The 24,557-nt window shown below is 43.5% G+C and overlaps 1 protein-coding gene across 1 annotated transcript in view; it reads left to right on the forward strand.

The window, feature by feature from the left end:
• Positions 1 to 7,133: 7,133 nt before the first annotated feature.
• The window catches only part of wu:fb95e10 (cell surface glycoprotein 1), a 29,131-nt gene continuing 11,707 nt past the window's right edge, over positions 7,134 to 24,557 (forward strand). Inside the window, exons 1-3 of the mRNA XM_042392631.1 lie at positions 7,134 to 7,418; positions 21,965 to 22,660; positions 23,251 to 23,329. Coding sequence (XP_042248565.1) covers positions 22,057 to 22,660; positions 23,251 to 23,329 — 683 coding nt within the window. The 5' untranslated portion in view covers positions 7,134 to 7,418; positions 21,965 to 22,056. The remainder of the gene's footprint in view (positions 7,419 to 21,964; positions 22,661 to 23,250; positions 23,330 to 24,557) is intronic.

A 24,557-nucleotide genomic window follows, 5' to 3' on the forward strand; every position in this document is an offset into this window, starting at 1 on the left:
GGTTGTGTGTGTGTGTGTGTGTGTGTGTGTGTCTTATCAATACCCCTGTTGACACCAAAATACTGGGGCACATTTTTTAACAGAGTATAGATTAGCATTTGGCATTACAGAGTGACAAGACAGTCCACAGCCACGTTAGCAGCTCTGTGAGGCTGCTATGAGTTAAATATGTCAGCATGCTATAATGCTCACAATGCTAGCATGCTGACGTTTAGCAGAGTAATGTGTATTATCATGTTCACCATCTCTTTTAGTGTGTTAGCATGCTAACATTTGCTAATTAGCACAAGACACAGCAGCTGCAGCTAATGGGAATGTCATTAGTTTTGCAGATATCTGGTCACAAATCAAAGTACTGGAAAAATTCAGTTGTAGACCTGATGATGTCATCCGATGAAAAGTTATAGGACCACAGTTTTAATTCATTCTGACAGGGGCAGGAATGTCTGTGCCAAATTTCATGTCAGACATTTTGACGTGTCACAGTAGGGGGAAAAAATCCATTTAGCTGCTTCAGTTTCAGGGTCCTGGTACTGTTTAAGCTGACTCACTGTCACACTGTCATGGCTTACTGGGACACTTGAATATAACAGAGCCATCGTTAATGTTATTAGTAACACCTGTGCTTTTCCTACTATGACAAGTCAAAATGTCTGCTGTAAGGTCTACACATCACTCAAAACCACAAGTAGAGGAGAAAAAACTAGAGGAAGAGTCAGATTATTATCAAAGTCAGTTAGATTCTTACTCTTGGAACCATGAATATCTATACAAAATGTGCCAATTTATCTAGTAGATGCTGATATATTTCACAGGATAACTAGGTTGGGGGATCACCAAAGTCATTCGGATTCATCTTCTTGTGAATATCTGTGCCAAATATTATAGCAATCCATTCAATAGCTGTCAAGACATTTAACTAAACACCAAAAATATCAACTGCATAGTGGCGCTAGATTAAATAAAAATGCCTATAATTCAATAAAAAATGAACTAAAAATAAAACTCTTAATATCAAATTAAGAATGGTGAAATAACATTTCATAATAACAAGTTGAGTTTTTGTGATTTCTTTGGCAATTTCACAATTTATTGGTTCATTTATATATTTTATTAATATGTTTATTCATTTTGTGATGTCTTATTTATTTTCATAATATTGAACACTCTGGGGCTCCATATCTTCGTGGTGCCAGAAGATCCAGAAAACTTGTGGCATGTGGGAGTTACCGAGTGCATATTTACTGTACATTTATCATCAACTGAAATTTGGTAAATATACTGCATTTGTGTAACACTTTTCTCCCAAAGTGCTTTATATTTTCCCTCTCACTCACTCAAACATTCACACACCAACCTAACCTGACCTAACCATTGGGAATAGTTTGGGGTTCATTATTTTGCCCAAGGCCACCTGGACATGTGGACAAGAGGAGCAGCTGATCGAGCTGCTAACCTTGATATAAGTGGATGGCCTTCTGAGCCACAGCTGCCCAATTTAAAGGAACTGCCCAAGGTATGCTAGGACAAGCTGGTATAGAAAATGGATAAATGTAAATACAAAGCTTGAACTGCATGAAGCCAGTGTGTTTTGGTAGTCTGACACCACTAGAGGGAGAGAGCAGGCTCTGTCTGCAGCCACAATCATAGGAAATCAATACAATCCAGAAGCAGGAAACTAAACCAGAAGAGAAGGCATTAATGAAAGGGAGGGATTTATTGCCTTCATAAAAGATAAATTATGCTGAGAGTATAAGTAAAATACTTAACCTTCAAGTCTACCATTATCATAAACTACCCTACGCATCTCAACACAAGGTAAGTGGACGTAGAGTCAGGCTGAGCCAGCCAAAAAAAGTGCATGTTTCTGCAGATGCAAATCGCAAATGGATGAAAATGAGAGAGCATGTGGAACAGACAAAGATCAAAGCAGATATGTGCACACTCATTCCTCTTAGTGCAGTGGAGTGGTATAGCTGTCCAATGCCCTTAGTAACTGCATGCATTATTTACTCAAGGATGCTACCAAGGCTGAGACGAAGCACTTAGAATCAGACTGACAGGAACTGGCCAGCCGGCTCTGGACATCATCAGGTTTCAGGGTAAAGTTGATTAAACAGTCCCATAGAGAAAACATACTGCAGGGCAGGGCCTTGCAGCTGGTCTCTTTCCTACGTGGTTAACTTCATTCACATGGCAGATAGATCAGAGATACATCCTTCTTCCAGCAATCTGAATTTCCAACCACTGAAAGAGGATATGAGGTCTGCATTTGCATCAAGATCATCATCATATTCCGGGCATGTGTAGAATAGATAATATGCATATTGTTTCTGGCCCACACACCGCAGAAGAGCATATAAGTGTGATATATGATGACGTTCCATTAGTGAGGCGCACTCAGGTTCTTATATGTTGCATGTGCATCCTTCTTCACATGTTGCCCGTCAGTGTGTGGAAGCATCCAGCCTGTTAATGATTTGCTGTGTTGGCACGTTGTGCTCTTCGGGGAGTCCACGTTGTGCACAGAGAACCGCAGCTGCTGCACCGGCTTGTGCTAACCTGTATCTGCCTGGTATTCCTTCACGCACACCCCATTTTTAACATAATGATACTTGGGTTATTAGTGTGAAGTGTTACGTGTGCTAATAGCTAAGATACATTTTGAGGCCACTTATGTTAAAAGAGGTTTGATTTGTGAATATCTCTACAAAAAGATGGCGGCTATGTCTGATGTGATGGGTGTGTCTCCCTGCCTCCTCACTCAGTGCCAGCTGCTTTCTTGTGTGGCTTGGCTGACTAGCAGTAGATTCAGACCTCTGTACAATCTGTGTGTCTGACTGCAAACGCTGCTGCAATACATGAAACACAATGGGAGCATGGCTGTATCTGCTGATAATTAAATAGCTAACTTGTGTGTTGTGTAAGAGTTTGTCAAAGGTAGCAGACCCCTGACTAGAGGCCAGGTTTTGGGGCTTGACTGAGCGCCAGAACCTTTTGTGCCGCTCTGCCCCAGCTGGACTGTGGGCCGGGGGGAAAAAACAATGAGATAAATAACACGGGAACTGTGCAGCGGGGTACACAGCCCTACCCCTTCCTGTCTCCGCTGCCGCACACCACTGCCTGTGTGAAAAAAAACACCTTCCTCTCTTTGTTGCGCCTGGTGGCCCATGCCAATACGTCCATCAGCATCAAGCCAGCAGGCATCGAACCCCCCGGAGTCCCCACCCTCTTTCTGGTCTCCTTCCATGTCCTTCATTTACTTGCACACACACCTGCATGCATACTGTATGATCACATGTTCACACAATGAAGTCCACACATAAAGCTACAGTATGTGGATGCCATTTTCAAGTCCATACAGTTTGACTATTGAAAAGGTCATTTGTCCAGGCAATTAATCCTGCAGATAATCGGAGGGTATGACTTGACCTTCAATTATGAGTCAACAGCAAAACAAGCAGATAATGCGGAGCAATATAAAGGAGAAACTTACTAATTGATGGGAGGTGCAGCCCTCCAAGCTGATGGGCAGAGTCAGGGAGGAAACAAACAAAACTTCTTATGGAAATCTGACAGAAGAAATAAGAGAGAAAGCAAGAAATTACATGTTTTTATGCAATCAGGTGCATGTGTAGTGTTTGTCTGTAGAGCTCAGACGGGTATTGCGGAGCCAAATCTCCCCTCTCCAGCACTTGGAAAGAGAAGAGTGCACCACGGGCTCGACATAAAAAGAAGCCCATCCAGAACAGAGCAGTACACAAAAGCCTGGCTCATGTAGACAGAGCAGGCGGCTGCTGGGAGCTGAGCAGCAGCGCAGCAGACAGACAGTCAGACAGGCGGCATGCCCACCCAGACTGTCTCTGATGAAAAGCCCCGTTCTAGTGATGGGGTATGGCACACAGAAACAAAAGCTTGTAAGCCATGAAACAACGCCCTTCGGTGTCTAATTGTGACTGAGAGAAAAAACACATCTTAACCAAAAGGCTTGTATACTGTATCTGCTGCTCCTTGCTCTTTTTTTTTGCTCTCTTTTTTGCTATAGTGAGCTAACCCTTTTCAATGAATTTCTTGCAATTTCAGCTGTGTAAACTCTCAGGCAGGTGCACACGTTAAGCTGAATTTACTTTAAACAGCCTTCAAGGTTTGTTGTTCGCAGGAAATTTGACTCTCAAGACAAAGAAACAGTTGTATGTACATATTAGTAGCAGGATCACTCCCTTATTTGGAAATGAATAAGGCCAGAATGGAAGCAATCAAATCAAAATCATTTTTAATTACAATTTCACTATCAACAGGTCTGAAATGTGTAAACAGATTACAAGTTCTTGATGCTACTGCATAGTAACATTGAGAGGGGACAATGCAGGCAACTTGATGCATGTGGGGCAGCAGCACCGTTAAAGGATATGTGTGTGTGTGTATGTGTGTGTGTGTGTGTGTGTGTGTGTGTGTGTGTGTGTGTGTGTGTGTATGTGCAGTCGGGCATGGAGAAAGGAAGAAAAGGGTTTGAAGAGGAGAGAAAAAGGGGTGTAGGGGCCTAGAGGGAGGGCAACAGACAACCGGGAGGAACTCGGGCAAGAGAGTAGGGTGACTTGCAAGAGGTGACATCATCTCTAATTTGAATAATCCCCCAGCCTGGGAGGTGATTGGCTGTGCTCAGAGAAAGCAGAGTCCCCCTGCTATTCGCTATTCATCCCTTTCAATTTCAGCATGGCGTGCTGTCGTGGTAAATGCTGCCTTCAAGGACTAGTAGTAAGCTCCTATTTCTGAGGTTGGAAGTTGTTGAAAAACCTCCTGACATGGTTTACTGATTCTGGAATGAAACAAATTTACAGTTATGGGAAAGCGATGCGAGGACATGGTTGGAGTTAACAGACATAATAAGCCTTTCCACCCTTCATTTATTGACCTTTAGTGCTGAGCGGTAAATAGATGGGGGAAGGACACAACCTGATTTAACATTATGCAAATTATGGCAGTGTATGCCCATTTGATTGGACTAACAACATTTCTTTTGTTGTCATTCACTCTGTTGGAATTTATTTTGATTTACTTTTCAATCTTGTCCGACCCACGACTGACTAGGAAGGGCAGATCACGATTCCACACAAGACATGTCTATTTTGACTGTCAAACAGGTGTAACTGATAATAACTGCTACATGACATTTAGGTGTCCTAGTACATGTGGACCCTCCCGTCCTCCTGTTCTGTGCATTACTGTAGTAAACAAATGGCATCTTAATTATATTTCGCCTTGAGCCCCAAACACTAGCTACACCATTCGTGTCTAGGAATGCTACCTGGCCCCAGGTTTGTTTTTGTGTTACTTTACCAAGTATTTGTGGATATGCATCATTTCAACAAAATAGCAACTGAAATAATTAATTTTAGTTCTTAAAATTAGATCTTTACACAAGTACATATCAGCCAATCTACAAGAGAAGGCCCTCAGATAATGCAGCACCTGCCTTAATGTTCTTTAGTGGTGCGCAATCAAAAACAAATGTGTAATTAAAGGGACACTCCACTGATTTTGTACATTAAGGTCTGTTTACTAATCATGTTTAGTAGGCTACTACTCTGCCTGTAAAAGCAGTTTTATAATGTCTTCTGTGTCTTTAGAGGCACTTTCTGAAGTTTTAGAAACCCTGACCCTGGTGATGTCTGGTGCATACCAGCACTTCTAAAGCTCACTAATTAATATCTTATATCTTGTTCATTTAATCTGTACAAAAACCGATGTAAAAACAACTATTTGCAGTTTTACAGGATTACATGCCGGACTATTTCTTGGCTGGGACCAGTTGCCAAGCAGCCAGCTTAGACTCCAGGAAGTTACTGATCCCAAAGAGTGAGCTTCAGTGGTGCTGGTAGGTGGATTTTGTTAACACTACTTTTGGATAGAGCCAGGCTAATTGTTTCCCCTAGAGTTCATTTAAAGGTGACATATTATCCTCCTTTTCAACAGGTTAATATAGGTCTCTGAGATCCCCAAAACATGTCTTTGATGTTTTTGCTGAAAATACCACTGCATTCTAGCATGCCTCTATACCCCTCTGTTTCAGTCCTGTTCTGGATGGGCTGTTAGATGCAAATGAGCTGCTGCGCCCCACGCCCCACTCGGGAATTGGTTGTGGCTTTCCGGCTGTGATACAATGCAAGATTATACGACCGCAACAGGAGATACCGAGGGCTGTTGACAGTATTCATATTCATACTGGAACTGCAATGGAGCTCCAGTAGCGTCAATAATAGTAGTATTACAGAAACACTAAGTGTATAGTGGATCAGAATGGATGTATTAGCCTCGGCTTAACTTTAAACACATTGCCACCGGCAGGCCACTTTGGCTTTATGGTGTGAGCAAGTTAGCTGCAGGGTGCTAATCAAAGTTACACAACGTTGCCAAGCACATAAAGACAGTTGTGTTGGTTCTTGCAGCAACCAACAGAACTTTGATTCAGTTCAAAATTTGACTCAGTTGGTTTCAGTCGGCAGTGACCATCAGCCTGGAGGGGGAGGTCTATGCTCAACAGATCCCTTTAGGACGTCATAAAAGGAGCCAAATTTAAACTGTGTTTTTGCACACACATTTCTGAGAGATAGAGCACGAGAAAAAGAGAGAGAATGGTCTTTTCTCATAGTTTGGGGGTCTCTAGACACACAGGGGACACATATTTATGTTAAAAAGACATGAAAAAGTGCATTTTGCATAATATGTGACCTTTAAATCAAGATGGCTAATCACATTTTTGCAGGTTTATTTTTCTGTTCATTAATTGGTTAATTAACTAATAGTGTCAACTCTTCAAATGACACACAGTGAACCTGGGGCTTTTTGGTCTGATCAGATGCCCGGTTGGTAACTTCACCTTGTCTGTAGGGCCCTGCTTTTGTAGGCTACATGTTGGTAGGTTGACCATTAGAAAGGTTTAAAAAAATAACCTTTAACGTGTCTTCGCTGTTGGTTGAGTCCGTCATGTGCAGACCTTTCATTATTCCGACACTTCCAACAGCACTTAAAGGCAGCGGCAGCCCTCTCCTCTCCTCCGCCTGTCCATCCATCCGTTCACCGGTCTACCAGCGTGTGTGTGTGTGTGTGTGTGTGTGTGTGTACATGTGTGTATGTGTGTATGTGTGTGTGTGTGTGTGTGTGTGTGGACTGAAGCGTCATTCTCCTCCTTTCTTCCTTTCAGTGAACGCGCATCACTTGTGAAAAACGGCGCTTGAGACCCAGAAGTTTCTTGTCTGTGGGCTCGGCTCGACTCACTCTCCGGTGATTTTCTTCCGTTGCTCCCCGGTTTCATTTCTATCCTCATCCTCACTTTCTTTTTTTCTTCTTATTCGAGGATTCAGACGGGGTGTGCTGGCTAGCACTGGGCGTAGCTGGAGAGGATTTTTCCGCACTGACTGGTAAGGGCGAGATTGTTTTAGCATTAGCTCGCAAGCTAACGTCAGTTTGTAACTAGCTTTCATGTTTGGCTAATTAACGTTCATCAGAACCGACTCTTAAAAATGAACGTTATGTCTGTTGTCAGTTACAGACTGACGCTAGCTTAGTTGTACTTACCGGGTTATTACATGTGATACTACATTATTAACACCAAACAGTGCATCGGAATTATGTTGTGTGAATGAATATTTTTGTTAAATATGCAGTTGAAAATGTCCAAACGGTTTTGTCTTTATGTCGATGAGCCGCTGTGTTTAAGATTCACTTTGACTGCTGTGGAAAAGGGGCTGATGGGGCGGTGGCAGGCTGCATGGCAGCTGGGAGTGCGCTTCAGACCTGTTAGGCTAACCTAAAAAAGATATATACTTTTAATGTCTGCTCTTTTTTCATTTACAGAATTGTGTCCCTCACTCTCTTGTCGTTTTGTCGGTCTTTTCCCTCGCTAAACTTTTTTTTTTCCCCCCCTCGTCTCCCCTCCTTGTCCATCCTCCACCGCGGATGCCCATTGTTCTGTGATGGGCTTGAAGTGGTGTGAGTGCTGAGAAATGTTTCACTAGCCCTCGGGGTGGAGGGGTTGGGAGGGGTAGAGGGGGGGGTTGAATTTAGCAGTAATAATTTTGCAGATGCCTATTCAGTTTTAATTTCAGCTAAAACAGAAGAACATAGGGGCTTTTGTGACGCGTTAAAAGCAATCATCCCCACAGACCCTGGAGGGAGAGTGTAAAGCTGAAATGTCTCTGAGTGGGTCTGTGCACAGACTCAAACTGGCATGTAATCAGAGGTGATTAATGTCACCCCCCAAAAAGTGATCAGCTATTGTGATGTGAGAGTTAAGGCTGCAGGGGCCCATCGCTGCTCCCTCGCTGACTCTTTTCTGTGAGTGAGTGCAACAAGACAGATTACACTCCCCTCTGTAGAACAATGGGGGAAGAGAAAATGCTGCCAGCTCTCAAAGCCTGGCCAAGAGCATTTAATAAACTACAAACATGCACGCATTGAAAATCTTTATCCTCAGCCCACAACTTTATTCTCATCTCCCGAGGTGGTGCAGACAGAGACATAAATTGTCTCGAGCTTTGTGGCCACAGCGGGCACGGTCAGGTCAATAATGTGTGGTGATCGACCATGAGGTATTGATGTCATCCTGAGTAAATGGCATCCCAGGGCGACTAATATGAGAACTTTTAAGGCTCGGCCACGCAGGCTTTGGAGACACTCCAGGACTCTTAAGTCAGAGGTGGGCTAAGCCATCAGCTAGTCCGCTCCCCCACCCTCCCCCCCTCTGGTGCACGGATGAGAGAATGGCTGACTCACAGTGTTGGTGGATAAGGCAGGGAAATGGAGGACAGACAGGCAGGCAGGCACATAGACCACAGCCTAATGCAATCATGTGAAATTAAATTTAGCTGACATTAAAACCCACACTCTGTTTTTATTAAGTTATTTCAGATGGTTTTAAAAAGATTATTAGTTGGACTGGAGGATGGGGATTACTGCCAGAGTTATTCCGTGTGTGGAGAGGATTTGTCAGAAACTGTACTTGAATAAATAAAGACGATTTATGTCATTGTAAAAAAAAATAATATAAGAAGCTTCTTTCTGTTATAGAGTGGACTCTAGTTGTGTCTTTTGTTCATTGTTGTCGGTGTGTTTTTCTCACTCTGTCATTAGCAGATGCGCTCTATTGGTAGAGCTAGAATCCAGGGTGTGATTGTCTACAGCTACTCATGGCAATAAGAATGAGAGCGCGTTGCCTGTGTTTGATTACAATCCTCCATATGCAGACATGGAAATGTGTACAATTAAAACTATAGTAGGGCAGCAACTAATGAATATTTTAATTCTTGATTAATATGCTGATTATTTTCTTGTTTAGTCTATTAAATGTCAAAAAGCAGGGTTAAAAGCCCGTCACATTTAAGAAACGAAAACCAACAAATTTTGCTTGAAAAATGCCTGAAACGATGAGTTGATTATCAAAATTGTTGCACCTCTAAAATATAGTACCAGCACTGAAATGGTGTTTAAATTAATTGATGAATGGCTTGATAAACTGTTTATCTGTCCTAATTCTAACAATGATTAATCAATCAAATTGTAATTAATGGTATTAATAGTAATAATATCTTACAGGTTCACAAATGCAGATTGCTTGTTTTTCTTTCATTATCATTTAAAATTGACACTTTGTGTTAACGACATCAGTTTGGTAATATTTTATGTTATTAATGATTTATTCATTTAGTTAATTGATAATGATGACAATTATTAGTTACAGTTACACAAGAGAATCATATAATAACTCAGACACATTTTAAATGCATCATCACTCTTCTGTTGAGATTATCCTATGAAAACCCAGTTGACAAAAAATGAATATTTTCACATAGAATGACTTTCATGAGCTCGTATTTTAGGGCAATTTAAATTTTAATGACCTATTTTGCTCCCAGCTGGCCTCTCGACCCATGCCACGGTCCTGAGAGGGGAGACGATTGTTGCATTAATAGCCCTGTGTGTCAGCCTGCCCTTAGCCTCAGGACTGGTGTTGGGTGGCTGTGTGACTCAGAATTAACCCCCACAGCTCTGAACTTCTCGATTGTGACAAGGGCAAGCCTGTGCCTCTGGTCATCAGGCTTTTTTCAGCCTGAACCTGTGACCCTTGCACTTCTTAGCGTCATTAAAAATTACCATCATCATCTGTAGCCCTGTTTTTAGCCCAGCACAATAGTTTCTTGTTTTGAGATTATCAAATCACCAACAGAAACTGTATGTTTGGCTGAATTTCCTTCTCTGTTTTCTGAATGATCGGGGCTTGAGGAAACCGCCGCAGGCACTACAGTAAATTTGTGCTGTGCAGATAAAGCACAGATAAACTTTTCTGTCGCCTGTGCGCCAGTCAAGATAGCAGCCTTGGTTGTGGTGTCACAGTTGTCAGGGCATGCATTTGGCAACTGGCGGCGCAGTTTTGAGGCAGTATTTGCCAGCAGCTGCAGTAATTTGCTGTGTTTGGACGCTCTGAATTCCTCTGGTGGGAGGATGGATAATGGACGTGGTTCACAGCCCTGTTGCTAGGCCTCAAGACCAAAATTTTTTTATGGCACAGTGTGTTAACCATGTCTGATTGTTTGGTGCAATGACGCCATGGAAAAAGTGAAAATATGGCCAAAAATGGTTCCAGGAATGGAAGCAGAGTAAAGGTTTGCTCTGCCACCTGTGGCTCACAGATATCGGTGTCAATGGGTCAGCCTTTACATTGGCATCGCTATACATTTGCCGCTCTGGCCCAGTGGCTGATGTGGTCGAGATTACATCAGAGGCTACCCTGCCTGCCCTCACCATAGCCATGTGTGGAATGATAGGCATGTATGACAGACACTGGTGCTGACAGAATGATAGATTCTCTTTACCATAGGCAGCTATAGGGGCCAATTTATTCCTCTGTCATATCCATTCCTCCTCATGACATTCAAATCTGGTAATAGCATGTCTCAGTGTATTTGTTTGTTGCCGTAAGTATACAGTCAGTCACGCGACGTGCTAACTGTGTGCCTTGATGGTTGTTGTGGACATGGCACAAGAGGAGTTTCTGGCAGTTTGTAGGCAGATGTCGTGGTGTTTTGATGCCAGATGTGTGGTTTAGTTCTTAGAAAGCTGCAGTTAGTAGGTGCTGGGCTGGTCAACCATCCAAACTGTCTGCCTTCCTGTGAGGGATCAGATTCCATCTGGAACGTGCCATGTTCCACTTCAAACAGGAGGACATAATCCTCTTATGGACACAGTCGTTCCACTTGTACTTTGCGTGCGCGTGTCCGTGTAAAATCTCGAGAGAGAGCGCCGAAGCCTCTCGGGTGTGTTCCTGCTATCCCGTCCAGATGCCTTGGTCCTACCCTCTTCCTCTGTCTCTATATCTGCTCTATTTGGTGTCATTGATCCAAACCACCAGCTGGTCCTGGGCCGGCCTGATCTCATTTACCCCCAGAGAGGAGCTTGTTTGCGGGCAGACGGCCCATTATGGAGATGATCCAGCAGCTCTTCAAGTTACAAATTAGCCTTAGTTTGTCTGTTGTCTCTATGTTGGGTCCTCTGTCTCCTCGGTCCTTCTTTCTCTTTGCCTCCATCCTTTTTTACTCCCTCCTCCCACCTTTTTTTTATACTTCTGTCCTAAAACCTTGTCAGTGCTATCTCTCTTATCTCCCAGGGGAAAGGGTTAACAGCATCAGAGGAACGGCTGTCTCACTAATGCACTTCCTCTTTCTGTCTCTGTCTCTTTCTCTGTCCTGCCCATCTGTGGAGCTGGTAGCCCGACTCCCCACTTTCTCCTGTGTGATCAATATCCACACAGTCGAGCTGTGCGCCGCCCCGCTGGTCGTCCCTGCAGGCAGCGGAGCTCAGCCAGGCTGTAGCAGGGCCCACGCCGTTGGGGCCTTGTTTGTAGTCGGGCTCATCTCTACTCTTATTGTTTCGGGGCTGATGGACCCTCTAGCCCTGCCTCCCAACAGTATTGTCTAGTTTCTGGGACATACTGAGGCCTCTGTTACCGCTGCGTATCCCGCCCTTGTTCTTTCTTGTCTTTCTTGAGCTTCTCTCTGTCCCTCCCTCTCTATCTCTCTCTCTCTCTGTCCCTATAACTGTCTGTGCACTGTTTGAGGACAGTCGAGGCCGACTGTACAAGATTAGCATCTCTCTTTGTCCAGGGTTAACAAGCTCTGTCATGTGTTAATCTGCCCGTCCCCAGGGGGCCAAGTCTCTCCGAGCCTGGGCGCACCATGGGAAGGACAGGGTTCGAGTGTTTGTGTGTGTGTGTGTGTGTGTGTGGTGTTTGTTGAAAGGAGGAGGGGTGGTGTGAACGCACAAAATGTACAGCGCTAAACCACGGCGGGTATAGGCATTCCATACCGTTTGTGGCAGTCACACTCGCTGTTTTGCTGATTTATTTTACTAATGAGTTTGTTGAAACTTCCTTAACGAACACTTTTATATAATCTCGTAATCACTCACACGACGAATGTCCCCCTCGTCTCTGTTACGGCATCTGAGGACATTGTAAAATCTTAGTGTGAAGCTCCAAAGAGTTAGGATTAGTGCCAGCCTTCCTGATCACATGTTTCTGTGATCCAGGTGTCTGTCACACAATCTGCTGCTCTCTCTCTCTCTCTCTCTCTCTCTCTCACACACACACACGCCGGCATCCAAGTAAACAAGGAGACAGAAAAAGACTTGTTCCTTCCTCTCAGCGGGGCCTTTGTTCTGGTTCAGTTCTGTCTAATTGAGCATCCCAGCATTAAACCACTGGACTAGTAGGAAATCAATTGGTGGGAATGACTGTACTGGACACCGTTAAGGAGTTCACCTGACAATCAGCAGGGTGTGCATGTTTGTTGTGGCCCTGCTGTCAGCGAGAGGTAGGTCTGGATTACTTACGGTATGTTTCCATCCACCTGTTGTTGTTTATTTCGAATTTGCACGTAAGATCGGAAATGTTAGAAAAACGCTAAAATATCACATTCGTCCGAGATGGAAACCTGCCAGATTTTTAAACGTTCGCTCACAACTTTTCAGATGGAAACTTACCTTCTGTCACTCTTGGCTGCGTCCTCGCTCTCTCTCTCTCTCTCTCTCTCCCCGCTCTCTCAGCCCTCCCACTGGCTGTGGGGAATGCCATGGGGAGCAGCAGGCTTTGTTTGGAGTTTATTTGTGTGCAGGACAGAGGCGGTTTCCTGACCTCAGGTCGAGGGTGTTTGGGGAATGTGTGAGCTGTGATTAGCATCAAATTGCGTCAGCTCCAGTATCCCCCCAACTGGGTGTTATGTGCCTTCAAACCCCCCACTGTCCAACTCCCACACAAAAACCATACTGCTCTCCCTCCACCCCTACGCACATCCTCATCAGGAATGTTTTTGATAATGATCAGCCTCTCGTTTCATGGATGGCTCTCTCAGAGACTTCAGGTTGCAGCAATGGCGGATGAAAGCGGTACTGGCTTGTGACCCTGCCACTGCTTTTACATAACTCCCTTATAATGATGACAGAGTCCTAATGAGAAAACCTACTGCACAGATGGGATTGGATTTATTTGACATTTTACAGTTTCATACAAATGGCCTCATCAGCTGTGAAAATGTCTTCTTTCTGCAGCTTCTACCTGTTTGTACATTTTATGTTTATCACTAACGGTAACTGTTGCAGCTGTTAGTGTGTCGCTGGGGTTCTGCCAAGATTTGGCTGAGAGCAAGTGAAACATCCTGCCGGTTGTAGCACATCTTTACTTTCGATCCACTTCTCTGAGAGGTAAAGACGGACCTCTCTCCTTTCTAGTCCCTTGTATTCGGTTGTACTTGGTTAATTATTCATTATTTTTGTCTATTAAATGTTTGAAAATTGTGAAAAATGTCTATCTCCTTTTTCCTTGAGCTCAAGATGCCATGTTCATCTGTTGTCTTTTTTTCAAATATCTTTTTTTGTTTCGTTCGATCAGCAGTTCAAAACCCAGAAATTTACAAAAAAAAAAGTAGCAAATACTGACATTTAAGGCACCAGAACTAGATTTTTGAAAACCCCATGGGGTTTAAGTATCAGTAAATGAGGTGGAGAGTTGACTGAGACTACTGTTGTGATTTAGAGTAGGTTGAATAGACAATCTCAGGCCCCATGCCAGTGTGTGGCGTCTTGAATCTGACATTCCCCCCACTCTTTGCAAGGGGGAGAATGTCAGATTCTCCCCCTTGCAAAGAGGAGGAGTGACACACACACACACACACACACACACACACACACACACATTCACAAATACATGAAAACATATACACATTCAACCTTATTTTTTATCATTTTTGGTCACAGTCACAAGTAAAAACTGCGTCAAATCTGAGGCCAATTGCATCAGCTCACTTGCTCATGAGCATTTGTGCCATCAGCAATAGGGCAGTAAATTATTGAAGCAGAGCTGCAGAGTTCTGCACCGTCAGAGACAAGTTTAGAACTGTTATATCATTTTACATTAAAAAAAAACAAGGAAGGTAGAATTAAAAGTTTAGACTGATGTGCAAAATAAGTGTATTTTTAATATTCATGATATACAATTTGACATATTTGAAAAGAATATGAATATTAAGACATGTTTTTTATGAATAGCTTTCTAAATAAGTACTTTATGAACTTGTTACAGACTATTATGACATGAATGTTTATGTGAGGAGCGCCAGAGAACATTTTTTATGGCTTAATTGATAGTCAGTCAGCAAAGGAAAGACAATTTAGCCATCACCGCTCATCACAGTGGGCACACTTTGTTTTATTCTCTGTATGAAAAGAATGAAAAATTGAGCTATTCAAGCAAAAACAGTTTGCATTTTCCTGCTTTGACAGTTGTGACTTTGCATGAGGAGATATGCTTTGTAAACCCCAACCCTGGCTGTGTCAGAGGAAGGAGGACGCTTAATTAGCGGCGTCAAAGAGCAAACACTGCAGCTCAGTATCTTGTGTTTGCTGCTCACAGAGATAAAAGCACGTCAATTACAGGGTCAGAGGCCACCGAATGCTCGTTAAAAACGCCCTCAAAAACCAGACCCAATAACATCCTCTCTCTCTCTCCCCTCACCGCCGGCGTCTTCACTCAAACCTCCCGTCCTCTTACGGAGGCATTATTTATGTCTCGAGTTATTCTATCAAGCTTGCACGAGTTGATGTGATGAGCATCAGCAGAGGGTTACGTCGGCCACAAAAGCTCACTTTCTTTTGCATCTTTTCTGCCGTCTCCCCTACCCCACCCCCACCACCACCATCGCCGCTGCTTCCTTCCCCCACAATCCCTCTCTTTGACTACTATTTAAAGTAGGCCCCGGGGATAGAAGAAGGCTCACAGAATGCATATGTGTGTGTACACAGTTGTGTACTGTGTAAGCAGAGCTGACTTTCTACCACCGCAATTCGTACATGCCCTTGGACGGTTGGTTGGCTAAAGTGAGGGATGGAGCGGGGGCACTTTGATTTAGGCCTTTGTGCAGAGAAGGCGAAGAGTCTCTTGACTCTAACCGACAGTGGTAGTAATTAGACGTGAACACACCACAGCCCAAGAGAAGATTTGACATTAACTTAACATTTAGTTCAGTAAGCCACACTGCAGCATAATGAAGCACAGTTGTCCCTTGCACTGATTCATCTTTTTTATTATTCAGAAATGCTGTATTTTCCTCTGAGCGGTTCTTTAAATGTAACCTCAAGCTGTATTCAAAACAGGCTTGTTACACACGCACCCCCCCTGCATGTGCACACACACACACACACACACACAGTAGTAGATTGTACTCGGTGCAAAAAGAGGGTCAAAGTACTAGTTTACTGTTTATATATGCTGATGACCTGATTATTCAGGAACAGCATGTTTGTGTCTAGACAGTCAGAAAATCTTAGATCTCTCAGCAGAGCTGGATGCCTTCCAGTTATTGACAGTACTGGTCTAAGCACCGTAGTGTGCCGGGGATACACACACAAGTGTGAGCGCACACACGTTTGGTTTGTCCCAGTGTGGGTATTAGGAAGGGATGATGCCTGGGAGGATGATCTCACCTTGCAGAGCCGGCTTGCCCATCATTAACTTACTGCCTGAGGCCTATTAAATGTAATGATGACAACAAAAAAAACAAAATACAGCATTTTGCCTAAAAGCTAACCTTACAAAATGCCTTGAAGCAAATAAAAACAAAGAAAGTGCACCTTAAATGCAATGGACACACAAATACACATATAGTATACAGTACATACTATATACACATACACTATGTAAACACATTAATAACAAGATAGATGACTTTAAGAAAAAGGTTAAAACAAGGGGATTAAAACTAGTAAGAGGAAAGGTTGTTACAGTAAAGCTAGTAAAGCTGAAACAACTAATGATTAGGTCATCAGAAAATTAATTTGCAAGTATGTTGATATCAATTAATCATTTAATGTTTAAGTAATTCTTTCTAAATAAAAAGCCAAACATTCATTGTTTCCAGCTTCTTAACTGTGATGTTTTGCTGCTTTTTGTTGTCATACATGATAGTAGACTGAATATTTTGGGGTTTTAGGATGTTGGCTGGACAAAAAGAAAATTGTGATGGACACTTTCCACCATTTTATAGACCAAACAATGAATCAATTATTCGAGAAAATAATCAATAGATTAATTGATAATGAAAATAATTGTTAGTTGCAGCCTTAAAAGCTAGTCTATGAAAGTACCTTTCTACATTGATCTAGATCTACATTGTCCTATTATCCCTGATAGAAAACGCTCAGAAATCTTTTGTCAGGACTTCTTTGTTAGAATCTCAACATTCATAAGGAAGTAAAATGTCAGTAATGAACAGTAGATGAGCTTTAAACATGATCGGATAACACGTATGACTGATTAATTATCATACAGAGAATGTAAACAATGTGTGTGTGGAGGGTTAGAATGAGGCATGAAGGAATCCCTCACTGGTCTGATCCTGTGCTCTGACCACTGCCTTTGCTCTTTGTATGGTTTAGTATCCGTGTGGGTTTCCTTTGTTCCCAGTTACTGTGTAGCTCATCATTGAGGCTTGCAGGGAATTTGGAGTGGGATGCTGCTTGGAAACCGGAGCCACATGATTTGGACACATTGTGAAGGCCAACAAACACATTTTTGCAAAGTCAACATTCATAGCACAGAGGAAGAAATTGCAAGTTTAGTGAAAAATCTACCTAGAGGAGGGTGCCAGCATGGGACTTCCACTTCACTTCCACACAACTCTGTTTATGTCTCCAGCTATTGTTTTTAGCTGATTACAAAGGACAACAACCCAGGAAGTATGTGTGCTCGCGCCTCTGTGTTCAGGCCACAGGACGTCAGGATAACGCGCAGTCAATAGATGCTCTCCGACTGCCTTTCCTGAGGGTAGATTAACCAGAAGTTCTCTTCAGGTTAAAACCCTTTTACGCTCTAAACATTTCACACAGCGCACCGTGTCTGAAATTAAACATATTTTGAAATGGAGGTAATGTAGCCGACACAGCCATCTGTCTGGGATCTGCTGCTGGAAATGTGCGCTAACTACACAAGCTATTATGTCTCAGGTCATTGAATACATTCTGTCCCGTATGGGTTGAACATGCCAGCTTGTGTGTTACAGCCTAGGCAGTACCCAAGATGGTATTAGAGAGGATTTCCTAGAGTCGATCTGGGGTTTCGCTTGGTTCCTGGAGTTGGATGTTAGGGTGAATTGTACTTAAAGATTAGGTGAGCTAAATGTCATAACCCTGCTTTATTCTGACAGAAATATTAGATTTATTCATATCAGATTGGTAGAGCACAAGTGGAAGACATGGACTGAAGACTGTATTGATTCCCCCTCATCCATCGGGAATAATTATGATGGTGCTTGAGTAACAGCTACGTAACATTATGTAATGTAACATAATCCCATCGTAACCCTCTTCAGCAGCTGTTGTGGAGGTGTTAATGAATCAGCAAAATATTTAATCTACAGTTGCTGCTCAGGTTTTAACAGAGAAACCTAGAGTTGTGCCACCAAGCTCCATGGTCCAAATATATGCATTTGTTTGAATGTGAAGCAGGGAGGATTTCTCAGAAAAAAACTCATCCATAGATAAATAGAATCAAATATTCAGCAGTATTACCATTTTACACAGTAGGCTCATTTATAATCACAAAGCGTGTGCCCTCGTAGCAACAGGTAACTCAGTCAGTTTGAAAGAGAATATTAAGGAAAACCTGTAATAACATTAGTGGGTTGAAGATGTTTCAGGTGGGAGTGCTGTGGTAATTATGGATGAAGTTCAAGGTAATATAAAGTTGTTGCAACACTTTGAAGGTTAGTGTGCATTTAAGAAACAATTATAAGTCAGTCCAAAGCCTTACATGTAGAAAAAATACACACTGTAGCTTATAAATTGTAAAGAGATGTTGAAAAAAGAGTAAAGTACTGGGTCACTGGAGTGTTAAGGGGTTAATGTCAGAGTTTGAAATTCACTTTGGCAGCAAGCAAAGTAGACATGAATTTTAAACCGTCATTTCAGTTTATTTGGCTTCTGAAATAGAGAAAGTGTCTGGATGTGGCTCGGATCTTCGGTTTCTGCGGAGAATAGAGATGAAAAAAAAAAGTAATGTTCCTGCTCTGCTTTCTGGCCTGTTTATGCTTACTGCTGACTGATGGTCCTAATGACGTAGGGCCGAGTTAGCGAGCAAAAGAGCCAAAGAGAGGAGCGCAATCTCACAGCTGTCTGAAGACTTGCAGGAGAAAGAGAAATGTCCCTCTGGCTGCGGTCGTGCGATCGGGATTTATCACTCTCTCTTTCTCTCTCTCTCACACAAACATACACACTCATACACACCAGCAGTGTGGGCTACTTTGGAGAGGAGTAGTGAAATGAACAGCCTGGCCAGATGCTGTAGTCTACTGTGGGAAGAGCAGGAGCCAAACACAAATCTGAAATAGAGAAGAGGGGATGGCGATTGGACACAGTCTTATTTTCTGGTTCACTGCTTGGTCGAAGGAGGTCACAGTTATACCGGGTCTCAGTCAAACAGTGGTGTGATTGTATTAGAGATTTTGGAGTATCAAGTGGGTGGAGTTTGTTTTGGATATATATAGTTATCACAAAAACAACATATCAAGCGTAGCTGTTAGCCCACACATCCTGTGTGAAACCTTATTGAAAACAAACTAACAGCCACTATGATCTGTTCTTGGCCCGTAGGAGTTTGAGACACAAGACTAAATATTTATTTTTTTGTTTCTTCAGAGGCCTGGAGGTTAAAGCAGTAGCTCAACATTTTGGGAAATAGTTTTATTTGCTTTCCTGATGGGAGTTAGATGAAAAGATTGATACCACTCTTGTTGTTTGTACACTAAATCTGTGGCTGGAGCCAGGAGCTATTTAGCTCAGCTTAGCATAAAAACTAGAAACAGAGGGAAACAGCGAGCCTGGTTCTGGCCAAAGGTAACTAAACCCATCCACAAGCACCTGTGTAATAAGTCCTGGCTACAAAATAGTCAGCCATATAACCCACTGTAAGACACAAATTGTTGTTTTCACATTAAACATATGAGATATACGGTAATGTGTTAATCAGTGAGCTTACAGCAGCTGGTAGACTGTGGATTTTGTTACTTTAAGACAAAGCTGGGCTAGCTGCTTCCTCGTTTCCACTCTTTATGCTAAGTTAAGCTAACTGGCTGCTGGCTCTAGCTGCATATTCACTATACAAACATGTATTAATTCTCTCAGAGTAATTCCCAAGGTATTGAATTATTGCTTTAAGTGAAATACGAGTGCAGAGGATAAATGGAAGGCAGGCTGAGCTACAGGTTGTTCTGACACAAAAATTAAAACTGTGCAGGACTTAAAGCAAAACTCTCACTTTGCATCTTACTTTTTCTTTTCCCAATGCCCACCCCGTTGTTCTTCCAAACAACTATGACTGGTTGTGGTTAGTAAATATAATTATACCAACTGTCCACATTTTGCTGCCTCACTGGCATTTAAAAGTCTCTTGTGACTGAAGGGTGTGGCACCAATGGCCTCTCACAGCTACCCGTCATCTCCCTCCCGGCCTCTTCGGTTGTTTTGGGTGGCGTCCTGTTGCACTAGCGGTGTGTATGTGTTCATATGTGTTGTTTGAGATACAGGGATATTTTTTTCTCAGTCTCTCCCTCTCTCTCTCTCTCTCTCTCTCTCTCCCTCTCTCTCTCTCTCTCCCCCTCTGGCCCTGCTCAGCTGCTCTGGCCATCTGTGCAAAGGCAAACAGAGAACAGAGGGATGGAAGAAGAGCGGTTAGTGGTGGAGGGGGGGTGGGGGGGAGGAAAGAAATCGAGGAGGGGAAAATGGCTTGGAGAAAGGGAAGCTCAGCGCCATGAAAGAAAGCCTTTTGACATATGAGATTTAGTTGAGAGCATGAGTAAAGGATGACCGAAGAGGGGAAAAGAAAGATGAAGAAGAGTGTGCAGGCATTGTTTTCAGGAAGCGAGCAGCATAAAGATGATGTCTGTCCTCTTCCAGAAATAGGACAGTGAGTGTGCGCGTACAAGTTTGGGTCAGTGGAAACTAGGATGACGAGTGATGTCTGGATTTTAGAGTTGGACCAGCAAACATCAGCCCATAGTGAGCTCATTTTACGTCTTGTTTTTTTCCCCCCTGTCTCTTTTCTCTCCCACCTCCTCTTTCTGTTCCCATGCTCCGCAGGCCGAGCCTCTTCCTCTGGGCTGGCCTCTGCGTCGCCTCAGAGTTTGTCTCACCACTTAGCCTCCTGCACAGTCAGCTTCTCGCTCTGTTTGTAAACTTTGACGAGCCAGTTTCCTGCTACCCTTCCCCCCCCCCTCACTTCCCTCTTTGCCTCTCTAACCAAACCACCGATGTCAAACATGTAAAAAATCAATCCTTTCCCCCTGCGCATTCCATTTTAAAATAGCTGAGGAAACAAAATAAGAGACAGTTGTCTAACATTGATGCAGACTATGTATGACAGCTCATATTACAGATGGTTGCCCTTTATCAGCCCTCATATGCTTCACATCCCACTTCTTGTCCTCAGTTGCTCATTCCTCTGTTTGTGGCGCATGAGTCAAACTGTATCCCTATCTTTGGGTTTATTGTACAGGCCTTGACCCACTTAGCACATCCTTCCAAGCCTTTTTCCCACCCGACCCTACTCTTCACCAAGTGTGAAGCAGGCTTTGTTAGCCTTTCTCCAGATAAAGTTGCATGTCTACGCGATATTGCCAGTGACCTTTACATACGAGTGTGCATACAATTTGCTTGCTTTTTGCACTCCCTTAAGTGTACTATCCTAGAAAACTAGTCTTCCACACTAGTGGTTCTGATGCAATTTTGTTCTTAGGGAAAAAAAAAAAAAATAAGCCAACCCATAGCAGCTACGCCGGCCAAGTGTGTCACTGAGCTTTTTAGTGTCACAGAGGGGGGATCATTTGCCACTGCAGTGCAGTTGGCATTGAAATTAATGAAGGCTATTTGTAGAATGTGTTGTTTCTGCAGTAGACATGTCCTCTGCAGCCCCTCCCTCTGTGACCCCTGAGACATTGCACACATTCAACTCACCATAAAATGTGTTGATGTAGTTGTGTAGGTTTCCCTCCCAGCACAACTCATAAAGCTGTGATGTATTTTCACATGGGCATGTGTTTAATGTCTTTCTCTATGTGTTACATTGTCCTATATATGCTTTCAGCCCTCTCTTGCAGCAGTTCAATCTCATATACAGTATTTTGGCACATCCTGTTCCATATATGCCTGACAGTGAATTTTCCTGCTAACTCTTGGACGCTTGTATAAAAATATTTGTGTGTGATGCTGAAGCTGTTAGAAGATACAAGCCATTGCTTTATCTGATTCCCAGGGATAACAACATTCCTGGAGCTCTTTCTCCTGATAGGAGAGACAGCAAACTGCTTTTCATGTCTGGTCTTGCTTTTGACTAACTGTTGGACTGTATGTATGTGATCCTGTCTCTCACCAGACCAGATCCTGCTGTCTCCAGAAAGCCTCTAGACCTGTGGCCGTCCTGTGAGATTTAAGTCAACCAGACAGACCACTAGCATTCAAGGGGAGATGAAGCCGGATGGGGTTGCCACGGCAGCACTGGACCCAATGGAAACATTGGAATCCAATCCAGTAAACGAGGCAGCACCAGGCGCGGGACAGGAGCCCAACCAGGCAGGCAGCCCAGCGGAGGAGGAGATGGCACAGCAGCCTGCAGCAGAGATGGACCAGGTGGAACCCCAGCCAGAACAGGCCAAGGAGACCCCAGCTGCCAAGACCAGCAACAAGACCTCAGAAGACGCCAAAGCCAAGACTACCAACAAGGCCACGGCCAAGACAAAACCTGGAACCGCCACCTCAACCAAGACCACATCTGGCTCACGGCCCAACACATCCCAGAGTCGCCTCTCAAACGGCGTGTCCAAGCCCCAGACCAACGGAGTGGCTAAGAAGACCACACCTGCTGCGGACAAAAAGAGCACCACGACCTCAGCGCCCTCCAAAAAACCAACAGGGACAGCTGGAGCCCCAGCCTCCAGGACCGCCGCCAAAGTGGGTGAGAAGAAAGCTTCCACTGCCACCAATGGTGCAAAGTCAACGACCACAGCAACCAAGAAGACAACTACAGCTAATGATGTCAAAACCAGCACTGCAGCTGCTAAAAAGCCCCCAGGTTGGTGAAAATGTCATCACGAAACAAAACGCTGTGTGAAATAGTTATAGAAGTATACAGAAGGTATAATTCAGAACGTAGGCTGATGGGGACAAACACGTTCACAGTAAGTAAGTCTACTGTGATTTTTTTTTTCGCAGCTCTAACTCTAGTGAGAGTAATGGGATGACATGCGGATAGATGCACATAAGACGGATTCAGCACACATATTAGACATGCCAGAGTGACTGCTGCTAAACTAGAAATACATTTGCCCTAGATTCTTATGACTACTGTCTGAAAGAGTGACCTATATCTGTGAAATATGTTACTGTATAGCATATAATACTGTATATTTGTATACATAATTCAACTTTCCTCTCCTCTTCTCCTTTCCTATCCTCTCTTCTCTTCTCCTTCTCTTTTCCTCTCTTCTCCTCTCCTCTCCTCCTTCTCCTCTCTTCTCCTCTCTTCTTGTCTCCTCTCTCCTCCTCTCATCTCCTACCCTCTCTTCTCTCTTTTCCTCTCTTCTCCTCTCTCCTCTCCTCTCCTCCTCTTTCCTCTCCCCTCCTCTCCCCTCCTCTCCTTTCCTCTCTTCTCTTCTCCTCTAGCCTCCAAACCTGCCTCTGCAACTCCCACCAAGCCCAGCTCTACTGCCTCACCCAAGCCCCCTGTTTCCAAGACAACCAGGTAGGTGTGACATTTTGTGTAGAACTGAATCCTCACCCGTGCCGTGGAGTGGAGTACTGAAGTGTATATCTGTCTGCGAACACACGTGTGTCCAAAAGAGATTTTCTGTGTGTCTGTAGATAGCAGAGGCAGCTGTCTGTAATCGGTCCTCTCCTCAAACATTCTCCTGGCAAAAATGCTCTAAGTGGATTCAGTACAGTAAAGGCCTTTCCAATGATTTGCTAGCAAATCAGCAAATTGGCTCTAGAACAGCGGTAAATCCAAATAAATTACCAAATAGATAGGAATTAGGAAGAATGAGTTGAGCATTATAAAGCTCCTCAGTGCCAAGTGAGAAGCAGTTGGTTCAAAAGGCTTCACTTGGCTACAGGTTCAAAGAGGATCCTGTTTAAGAAAAAACACCCCGGAGGAATGAGGGACAATGATCCCCCACATAGAGGCTTGGAGGGGCCGGGTATAAGTAGGCCAGCAGCCACCCAATGTCAGAACAAGCCTAAGAGGAATGCCTCGCAGGGTTTCTCCCGAGCAAGCATTATACAACATGATTAATAAAACAAGTTTTGGGAAGGAGTGGGATTTAGAGAAGTATTAACCAAGAACAAGAGAATGCTCTTAATGTTTTTGTTTCGTTAGAATGAGCGCTTGTTTTCATCTTTGTAAGCCAGCGTAAAGTTGTGTGCAATCTGGTCAACATGTGTTCCTCGCCTGAATCACACTGCCTGCATGGTGTTGGGTCCTGAGGTGACTTGGCGTTAGACCAGGAGTCAGGAGCGAGAGGAGGCTGAAGGAGGCCTTTGTCTGATAGAGCCTGTGGGAGTCTGACTGTTCTTTGAACAGGAGCTTATCTCTCTGACTCTAATTCTTGTTTGTTTGTTTGCTGAGGCAGTGCCGTCTTTTTGCCTTACTGTTATGCTACCATGAGGTTTGGTATGATGTGCTATGTAATCCTGTTGGTATGTCTGTGTATAGACACATTGTTCAGTAAGAAACACTTAAAAAGGAAGGTTTCCACAGTTTCTTTACAGCAGATTTCATATTTAATTGATAAACTTTGAGTCAGGGACCTTCTTCAGACCATGGGAAACACTCAGTGGTTATAGTGGTGTATTTACAGAAAGGGCACTGCTGTTAAGGAAGCAACCACTCCTTTCATATTAGAGCTAGGCTAGTATTACTTTATAGCAGATGTATCGGTATCAGAACATATATCTGCCAATAAGTAACAAGA

This window comes from Thunnus maccoyii, chromosome 18, assembly GCF_910596095.1.
Source record: "Thunnus maccoyii chromosome 18, fThuMac1.1, whole genome shotgun sequence".
Classification (NCBI taxonomy): domain Eukaryota; kingdom Metazoa; phylum Chordata; class Actinopteri; order Scombriformes; family Scombridae; genus Thunnus; species Thunnus maccoyii.